This window comes from Coregonus clupeaformis, unplaced genomic scaffold (assembly GCF_020615455.1).
Source record: "Coregonus clupeaformis isolate EN_2021a unplaced genomic scaffold, ASM2061545v1 scaf0716, whole genome shotgun sequence".
Classification (NCBI taxonomy): domain Eukaryota; kingdom Metazoa; phylum Chordata; class Actinopteri; order Salmoniformes; family Salmonidae; genus Coregonus; species Coregonus clupeaformis.
The window spans coordinates 150,503-161,267 of NW_025534171.1; the positions used below are offsets into that span (position 1 = coordinate 150,503).

Sequence of the window (10,765 nt, forward strand, 5' to 3'; positions counted from 1 at the left end):
GGTCCTTTTGTGGCAGGGCTGAAATGCAGTGGAAATGTTTTTTGGGGATTAAGTTCATTTTCATGGCAAAGAGGGACTTTGCAATTAATTGCAATTCATCTGATCACTCTTCATAGCATTCTGGAGTATATGAAATTTGCCATCATAAAAACTGAGGCAGCAGACTTTGTGAAAATTAATATTTGTGTAATTCTCAAAACTTTTGACCACGACTGTACAAGCTGGCGAGCTCTATAGGATAGAATATAATATCTAAAGAGCTGATGGTCTCATCATGTCCTGTAGGGGGACCTCTATCTTTAATAATGTGAACGTCTCTACAGTCTGAACCAGTCATTTGCATGATGTATTCAGATCATCAGTGTCCCTCCCACTTCACTGACATGTTCAATATGGTGAAACCTGCCGTGGTCTACTGATTGTCATCTATTCATCTATGTGACACTCCTCTTTTATTCTGTACATTGATACCAGACTCTTTCCAGCACTCTCACATATAACGTGATCAAACATGTTCACATTTCTCTTCACTGTTACTGTCTTAGTGCTCTGTGCTGCAGGTACAGTTTCATAATGTTTCATTTATTTAACCAGGAAAGTTGAGAACAAAATTCTTATTTACAATGACGGCCTTCTATAGTTATAGATATTGATGTTTCCAAGCATACGTTCACTTCACCTGAGTCTTGATGTATTCAGGTCTAACTGTATCTAACTCTATTGATTTCGTTCTCACTGTATCCTTACAGGTCTTGTTGAGGGGAGTGAAGTCACTCAGACACCCACCATACTCTGGGGACTGAAAGACAGTGATGCTCAGATGAACTGCAGTCACACTAAGGGATCTACCTACAACCAGATGTACTGGTACAGACAGCGTCCAGGAGAGGGAATGAAGCAGGTAGTTTACACAAGTAGTTATACCAAACCAGACTATGGAGCCTTCGGTGAAGACAAATATCCAACTGTTAAGACAGATGCTGAGAGTGGATCTTTCACAGTGAAGAAGGTGGAGGCAGGAGACAGCGGCATGTACTTCTGTGCTGTGAGTGAACACAGTGATACAGATGACAAGCACAGCTGCACAAAAACCCCAGAGTTTCAATAGGATGGAATATAATATGTAAAGAGATGGTCTCATCACGTACTGTAGGGGGACCTCTAACTCTAGTTCTTCTAATGTCTGATGGTTTCATTGTCATGATCATGTAATCAGTCATGTTCACAGTGAGGTCCTATGAGCAAGCTTTACAGTACAGGCTTCCTGACACTCCCTCTAACACTCTCACTATCCACCACCCTAAAGGAAACAGGATACTACAACATCAGCCCCTCTCCTTTCACCTCAGAGCTTCATCCAGGAGACACTCATATCACTCCTCCACTGAGGCTTCCTCATCATCATCGTCTTCCTCAGCATCTTCATCATCATCATCTTCTCCTTCATCATCATGTTCAGAGTTCTGATTCACCTGGCAGCTCTACCACTCTGGGTGACAGGTATTAAATCACCTACGATGAGAAGCCTAACAAATCTACGGATGTCATCAAACTGAATAAAATATCCTCTCTCTCACTCCTTCTCTCCTCTCTCTCTCTCTCTCTCTCTCTCTCTCTCTCTCTCTCTCTCTCTCTCTCTCTCTCTCTCTCTCTCTCTCTCTCTCTCTCTCTCTCTCTCTCTCTCTCCACAGGAGAGTCGTTTAGTAGCATGGTTAATCAGAGCCCTGTTGCACTAATAGAAGGACCTGGAAGAAGCGTTCAACTCACCTGCAGCCATTCTATTCCTAACTACCTAATGATACTATGGTACCAACAATCAGCAGGAGACCCTGCTATGAAACTCATTGGTTATGTAAATGTCCAGTCAGTATCCTTGGAGTCACCACTTGAAAAGCACTTCAATGTGAGTGGAGATGGGAGGAAAGAGGCTTATCTTCATCTCCTGAGTCTGAGAGGACCTGAAGACAGTGCAGTTTATTACTGTGCAGCCAGCCAACACAGTGATGTAGAGTACCTTCTCTCCTCTACATAAACCCTATCTGATAGTAGTATTAGCACACTGCTCAGAACACCTGCATCTGAGGTGTGACTTTGATTCAGTGCCAATGAATAACCACAGATGGATTATGACATAAGCAAGTGGTGATATCTGTCCTAGTACAGTACACTGGTATTACAGTTTAGTGTCAACACTCATTAACATCAATTATGCAACGTTACAATGTCATATTTCATTACTCCTCCCCTGCATAGATGTGATTCGCATGACTACTTTCCCCCCCTCTCTCTCTCATACCCACCCCGTCTCTCTCTCTCTCTCTGTCTCTGTCTCTCTCTCTCTCTCTCTCTCTCTCTCTCTCTCTCTCTCTCTCTCTCTCTCTCTCTCTCTCTCTCTCTCTCCCCCACCCCCCGTCTCTCTCTCTACTCTCTCTCTCTCTCTCTCCCCACACCCCCGTCTCTCTCTCTCTAACTCTCTCTCTCTCTCCCCCCACCCCCGTGTCTCTCTCTCTAACTCTCTCTCTCTCTCTCTCTCTCTCTCCCCTCACCACAGTCTCTCTCTCTCTCTCTCTCTCTCTCTCTCTCTCTCTCTCTCTCCCTTTCTCTCTCACTCTCTCTCTCTCTCTCTCTCCCCCCACCCCCCGTCTCTCTCTCTCTAACTCTCTCTCTCTCTCCCCCACCCCCCGTCTCTCTCTCTCTCTCTCTCTCTCTCTCTCTCTCTCTCTCTCTCCCCCCACCCCGTCTCTCTCTCTCTCTCTCTCTCTCCCTCACCCACAGTCTCTCTCTCTCTCTCTCTCTCTCCCCCAGCCCCGTCTCTCTCTCTCTCTCTCTCTCTCTCTCTCTCTCTCTCTCTCTCTCACCCCCCGCTCTCTCTCTCTCTCTCTAACTCTCTATCTCCCCCCCCCCCCCGTCTCCTGTCTCTGTCTCACCCCCACCCCCCGTCTCTCTGTCTCTCTCTCCCCCACCCCCCGTCTCTCTCGCTCCCTCTCTCTCTCTCCCCAGCCCCCTCTCTTTTGACTTTGTGCCACTCAAATTAAATGAAATGAAATTGTATTTGTCACATGCGCCGAATTACAACAGGTGTAGACCTTACCGTGACATGCTTACCTACAGGCCCTTAACTAACATTGCAGTTCAAGAAATAGAGTTAAGAAAATAATTAAACAAAAGTAAAACATTTAATAAAAGTAACAAAATAAAATAACAATAATGAGGCTATATACAGGGGGTACCGGTACCGAGTCAATGTGCGGGGGTACAGGTTAGTCGAGGTAATTTGTACATGTAGGTAGGGGTAAAGTGATTATGCATAGATAATAAACAGCGAGGGTCAATGTAAATACTCTGGGTGGCCATTTGATTAATTGTTCAGGAGTCTTATGGCTTGGGGGTAGAAGTTGTTAAGGAGCCTTTTGGTCCTAGACTTGGCACTCCGGTACCGCTTGCCGTGCGGTAGAAGAGAGAACAGTCTCTGACTTGGGTGACTGGAGTCTTTGACCATTTTGTGGGCTTTCCTCTGACACCGCCTGGTATAGAGGTCCTGGATGGCAGGAAGCTTCGCCCCAGTGATGTACTGGGCCGTACGCACTACCCTCTGTAGCGCCTTACGGTCGGATGCTAGAAGACAGTGCAGTGTATTACTGTTCTGACCTGAAGACAGTGTAGTGTATTACTGTTCTGACCTAAAGACAGTGCAGTGTATTACTGTTCTGACCTGAAGACAGTGCAGTGTATTACTGTTCTGACCTGAAGACAGTGCAGTGTGTTACTGTTCTGACCTGAAGACAGTGCAGTGTATTACTGTTCTGACCTGAAGACAGTGCAGTGTGTTACTGTTCTGACCTGAAGACAGTGCAGTGTATTACTGTTCTGACCTGAAGACAGTGCAGTGTATTACTGTTCTGACCTGAAGACAGTGCAGTGTATTACTGTTCTGACCTGAAGACAGTGCAGTGTATTACTGTTCTGACCTGAAGACAGTGCAGTGTGTTACTGTTCTGACCTGAAGACAGTGCAGTGTATTACTGTTCTGACCTGAAGACAGTGCAGTCTATTACTGTTCTGACCTGAAGACAGTGCAGTGTATTACTGTTCTGACCTGAAGACAGTGCAGTGTGCTACTGTTCTGACCTGAAGACAACACAGTGATGTAGATACCCCTTCCCTCTTCTACAAAAACCCCTTCTGATCCGTTACTCCATAACTGCAGTGTACATCAACACCCAGCAGACCTGCTATCCACCGCTGTAGATGTCTGAGCACATGGAGGAAGATGCTATCAAACCTCTATACCAAATAATGTGGTTGATGTTGTTGCTTTGAAGAAACGGTTTGGGTATTTCTTCAAATTACAGCCTATTTCTAGTGTGATTACTGCAGAATCTATAACGCAGATCAAATCTAAAGACTAAAAAAGACAAATACTTTCAATGATGTAGTTACCGGTATGTTCCACAATACACCTTTAAGCTGAACAGGAGACCTGTAAGTGAACAAGGTATCTGCTTGAATATCAACATAAGTTCTGACGTCAAAGTGATGTCATTTCCTTCCCTCCGGCAGCTCAGTTCAGCTCACCGTCTCTATTGACTTATTTCCTCTCACCCCTATGGACTCTGGTCTAAAGTAGTGCACTATAAAGGGAATAGGGTGCCATTTGGGATGCAGTATACATTTGACACTCCCACTAGCTGACAACACATCTCTGACTATCTGAAAACCCTTTCTCCTTGTCCATGTGACACTTCTCTCCAGAACCATCAACATGATCACGCTCCTCATACAAGTAGCAACTCTACTACTATGGGTGACAGGTACTAAGTCCCTCATGAAAGATATATTTACTACTGAAGTATATTGCTACTGTATATTTCATATTGTCTGTTTTCATCCACAGGGCTGTCACAAACAGACAAAGTTTACCAGACTCCTACTGAAATACTAAAAAGACCTGAAGATAAAGTTCAGCTCAGCTGCAGCCACAATGTTCCAAACTACTACATGATACTGTGGTACCAACAGTCAGCCCAAAACACTGCTCTGAAACTCATTGGGTATGTGATATACACCAGTCCAACGGTGGAAGATTCCTTTAAAGAGCGTTTTAATGTGAGTGGAGATGGTGCAGCTAACAAAATGGCGTATCTACATATTCCCAAACTGAGAGAAGCTGAAGACAGTGCAGTGTATTTCTGTGCTGCTAGTGATGCACAGTGTTTCACTATACCCTCTCTCCTCTACAAAAACCCTCTCTGATCCTCTCATATAATACTGACTACAGCTCTATACACCTGCACCTGTCTTCAACCACTTCAACAACACTTTGCTATGAACCATTTGATATCAAACAGATGGTAATGATACTGTTATAAGTGGCTAGTTTAGATGGTTTAGGTGCACTTCCTCAGTTCTCCAGCAGGAGGAGGTGTTTCTCCACACATATTTAGAAGCGGCTGTATAGTGGCACTCTATGGGCCCTGGTCAAATGTAGTGCCCTATATAGGAATAGGGTGTCACTTGGGATGAAAACGCTTTCTAAATGTCTGTCTCACCCCTACCGTACCTCCCCTAGGAGGCCTGGCTCACCCTTCCGTACCTCCCCTAGGAGGCCTGGCTCGCCCTACCGTACCTCCTTGCCCGTCCAAATAAAATATTGAAATATTGATAATTATTTGACCAAGAAAGCACACCAACAGAAAGACGAATCAATCTCAGATAAAGCATCAGATCGAGCGAAACAGCGCCCCTCTGTCTCCGTTTGTGTAGACCATGTATCTGATGCTGTCTGGACAAAAGGAGTATGGCATGTCATACTTTATCTGGCCAGACAGCATCAGATACAAGGGCTACATACTGTATTTAGGGTGTGAGCATGGGTGCATTAGTGTGTGTGTATGTGTGTATGTGAAGAGTGTCAGGGTCAGTGTGTGGCTGAGTGGTAGAGACCTCAGGATGGCTGAGTGGTAGACCTGAGGATGGCTGAGTGGTAGAGACCTGAGGATGGCTGAGTGGTAGAGGCTTGAGGATGGCTGAGTGGTAGGAGACGAGAGGATGGCTGAGTGGTAGAGACCTGAGGATGGCTGAGTGGTAGAGACCTGAGGATGGCTGAGTGGTAGAGACCTGAGGATGGCTGAGTGGTAGAGACCTGAGGATGGCTGAGTGGTAGAGACCTTAGGATGGCTGAGTGGTAGAGACCTCAGGTGGCTGGAGTGGCAGAGGCTTGAGGATGGCTGAGTGGTAGAGACGAGAGGATGGCTGAGTGGTAGAGACCTGAGGATGGCTGAGTGGTAGAGACCTGAGGATGGCTGAGTGGTAGAGACCTGAGGATGGCTGAGTGGTAGAGACCTGAGGATGGCTGAGTGGTAGAGACCTTAGGATGGCTGAGTGGTAGAGACCTGAGGATGGCTGAGTGGTAGAAATCTGAGGATGGCTGAGTGGTAGAGACCTGAGGATGGCTGAGTGGTAGAGACCTGAGGATGGCTGAGTGATAGAGACCTGAGGATGGCTGAGTGGTAGAGACCTGAGGATGGCTGAGTGGTAGAGACCTGAGGGATGGCTGAGTGGTAGAGACCTGAGGATGGCTGAGTGGTAGAGACCTGAGGATGGCTGAGTGGTAGAGACCTGTGGATGGCTGAGTGGTAGAGACGAGAGGATGGCTGAGTGGTAGAGACCTGAGGATGGCTGAGTGGTAGAGACCTGAGGATGGCTGAGTGGTAGAGACCTGAGGATGGCTGAGTGGTAGAGACCTGAGGATGGCTGAATGGTAGAGACCTGAGGATGGCTGAGTGGTAGAGACCTGAGGATGGCTGAGTGGTGGAGACTTGAAGATGGATGAGTGGTAGAGACCTGAGGATGGCTGAGTGGTAGAGACGAGAGGATGGCTGAGTGGTAGAGACCTGAGAATGGCTGAGTGGTAGAGACCAGAGGATGGCTGAGTGGTAGAGACCTGAGGATGGCTGAGCGGTAGAGACTTGAGGATGGCTGAGTGGTAGAGACCTGAGGATGGCTGAGTGGTAGAGACTTGAGGATGGCTGAGTGGTAGAGACCTGAGGATGGCTGAGTGGTGGAGACTTGAAGATGGCTGAGTGGTAGAGACCTGAGGATGGCTGAGTGGTGGAGACTTGAAGATGGCTGAGTGGTAGAGACCTGAGGATGGCTGAGTGGTAGAGACGAGAGGATGGCTGAGTGGTAGAGACCTGAGGATGGCTGAGTGGTGGAGACTTGAAGATGGCTGAGTGGTAGAGACCTGAGGATGGCTGAGTGGTAGAGACGAGAGGATGGCTGAGTGGTAGAGACCTGAGGATGGCTGAGTGGTAGAGACCTGAGGATGGCTGAGTGGTAGAGACCTGAGGATGGCTGAGTGGTAGAGACCTGATGATGGCTGAGTGGTAGAGACCTGAGGATGGCTGAGTGGTAGAGACCTGAGGATGGCTGAGTGGTAGAGACCTGAGGATGGCTGAGTGGTAGAGACCTGAGGATGGCTGAGTGGTAGAGACCTCAGGATGGCTGAGTGGTAGAGACCTGAGGATGGCTGAGTGGTAGAGACCTGAGGATGGCTGAGTGGTAGAGACCTGAGAATGGCTGAGTGGTGGAGACCTGAGGATGGCTGAGTGGTGGAGACCTGAGAATGGCTGAGTGGTAGAGACCTCAGGATGGCTGAGTGGTAGAGACCTGGGGATGGCTGAGTGGTAGAGACCTTAGGATGGCTGGAGTGCATTCGGAAAGTATTCAGACCCCTTGACTTTTTCAAAATGTTGTTACGTCTCAGCCTTATTCTAAAATTGATTATTAAACAGATATACCTTATTCAGACCCTTTGCTATGAGACTCCAAATTGAGCTCAGGTGCATCCTGTTTCCATTAATCATCCTGGAGATGTTTCTACAACTTGATTGGAGTCCACCTGTGGTAAATTCAATTGATTGGACACGATTTGGAAAGGCCACACACCTTTCATATAAGGTCCCAAAGTTGACAGTGCATGTCAGAGCAAAACCAAGCCATGAGGTCGAAGGAATTGACCGTGAGGCGCTGAGACAGGATTGTGTGAGGCACAAAAAATAAATAAATATCTTCAGCATTGAAGGTCCCCAAGAACACAGTGGCCTCCATCATTCTGAAATGGAAGAGGTTTGGAACAACCAAGAGTCTTCCTAGAGCTGTAAACCCGGCCAAACTGAGCAATCGGGGGAAACAAGATTCTCTGGTCTGATGAAACCAATATTGAACTCTTTGGCCTGAATGCCAGAGTCACATCTGGAGGAAACCTGGCACCATCCCTTCGGTGAAGCATTGTGGTGGCAACATCATGATGTGGGGATGTTTTTCAGCGGCAAGGACTGGGAGACTAGTCAGGATCGAGGGAAAGATGAACAGAGCAAAGTTCAGAGAGATCCTTGATGAAAACCTGCTCCAGAGCGCTCAGGACCTCTGACTGGGGCGAAGGTTCACCTTCCATCAGGACAACGACCCTAAGCACACAGTAAAGACAATGCAGCAGTGGCTTCGGGACAAGTCTCTGAATGTCCTTGAGGGGCCAAGCCAGAGCCGGGAATTGAACCCGATCGAACATCTCTGGAGAGACCTGAAAATAGCTGTGCAGCGACGCTCCCCATCCAACCTGACAGAGCTTGAAAGGATCTGCAGAGAAGAATGGGAGAAACTCCCCAAATACAGGTGTGCCAAGCTTGTAGCATCATACCCAAGAAGACTTGAGACTGTAATCGCTGCTAAAGGTGCTTCAATAATGTACTGAGTAAATGGTCTGAATACTTATGCAAATGTGATATTTACGTTTTTTATTTTTTATACATTTGTAAAAATTCTAAAAACCTGTTTTTGCTTTGTCATTATGGATTATTGTGTGTAGATTGATGAGGGGAAAAAACTACTTATTCAATTTTAAAATAAGGCTGTAACGTAACAAAATGTGGGGAAAAAGTCAAGGGATCTGAATACTTTCCGAATACAGTACTTCCATTTATTTTTCAACTGGTACCCTTCAGACAAGTCTTGTGAGGCCTGTGGGCATCCTAGAGCAAAACCAATAGGCTGTACCGACTTCAGTCGAGTCAAAAGACGCTTGTGGGTCTCATCTTTCCATACAGGGCTCATAACAGTTTCTAACCGTTCGGAAGCTTCAGATGATTTTATGAGAAGGCCAATTTTCAGGATGTCTCATGGTCTGACAAACACTGGTCTAGCTCTGTCACCTTTCACCCCAGATGTGGAAGTGCAACGTCGGCGGAGGCGGTGGATTGAAAACGCATCCAATGCAAAGATACCTCTAGCTTAAATTGACAGATTTTTATGGGGATTTCTTTACTCTGCTTATTAGATTTCCCCATGGGCGCGGACTTCGATCTAGGGGGTTAAGTAAAAATACTTTCAAGTACTACTTAAGTCGTTTTTTGGGGTATCTGTACATTACTTTACTATTTATATTTTTTTTAACTTTTACTTTTACTTCACTACATTCCTAAAGAAAATTATGTACTTTTTACTCCATACATTTTCCCTGACACCCAAAAGTACATTTTGAATGCTTAGCAGGACAGGAAAATGTTTCAATTCACGCATTTACCAAGAGAACATCCCTGGTCCTCCCTGCTGCATCTGATCTGGCGGACTCACTAAACACACATGCTTCGTTTGTAAATTATTTCTGAGTGTTGGAGCGTGCCCCTGGCTAGCCATGAATTTAAAAAACAAGAAAATGGTGCAGTGTGTTTGGCTTAATATAAGAAATTTGAAATTATTTATACTTGAAACCAAAAACGTTTAGACTTTTACTAGAAATCATTGAACCGCTGTAGTTTACAACATTTATAGTTTCTGAGGTGGAAATTGGGAGAGTTATATTTGGGTGTTTCAGTGAAATGTAAGTGAGGGAGGCCCCGCTCTCTCGCTTTCCCAGATGTTTAGTTCATTTCATTCCGATCTCCTTTGCATTATTGTAGCCATTTTCTGTAGCCTGTCAACTATGCGTCTGTCTATCCCTGTTCTCTCCTCTCCGCACAGGCCATACAAACGCCTCACACCGCGTGGCTGCTGCCACTCTAACCTGGTGGTCCCTGCACGCACGACCCACGTGGAGTTCCGGGTCTCAGGCAGCCTCTGGAACTGCCGTTCTGCTGCCAACAAGGCAGAGTTCATCTCAGCCTATGCTACCCTCCAGTCCCTCGACTTCTTGGCGCTGACAGAAACATGGATTACCACTGAAAACACTGCTACTCCTACTGCTCTCTCCTCGTCTGACCATGTGTTCTAGGATACCCCGAGAGCATCTGGTCTGCGGGGTGGTGGCACAGGAATCCTCATCTCTCCCAAGTGGACATTCTCTCTTTTCATCTGTCTATCTCCTCATTTGAATTGCATGCTGTCACAGCCACTAGCCCATTCAAGCTTAACATCCTTATCATTTATCGCCCTCCACGTTCCCTTGGAGAGTTCATCAATGAGCTTGACGCCTTGATAAGTTCCTTTCCTGAGGATGGCTCACCCCTCACAGTTCTGGGTGACTTTAACCTCCCTACGTCTACCTTTGACTCATTTCTCTCTGCCTCCTTCTTTCCACTCCTCTCCTCTTTTGACCTCACCCTCTCACCGCCCCCCCCTACTCACAAGGCAGGCAATACGCTTGACCTCATCTTTACTAGATGCTGTTCTTCTACTAATCTCACTGCAACTCCCCTCCAAGTCTCCGACCACTACTTTGTATCCTTTTCTCTCTCACTCTCCTCCAACACTACTCACTCTGCCCCTACTC

The 10,765-nt window shown here is 46.5% G+C and overlaps 1 gene segment (V, D, J or C); it reads left to right on the forward strand.

Annotated features, from left to right (window-relative positions):
* Positions 1–311: 311 nt before the first annotated feature.
* LOC123485517 lies at positions 312–1,108 on the forward strand. The segment is given in 2 exon segments: positions 312–560; positions 750–1,108. Coding segments are annotated over 2 exon segments (408 nt in total).
* Positions 1,109–10,765: the final 9,657 nt, after the last annotated feature.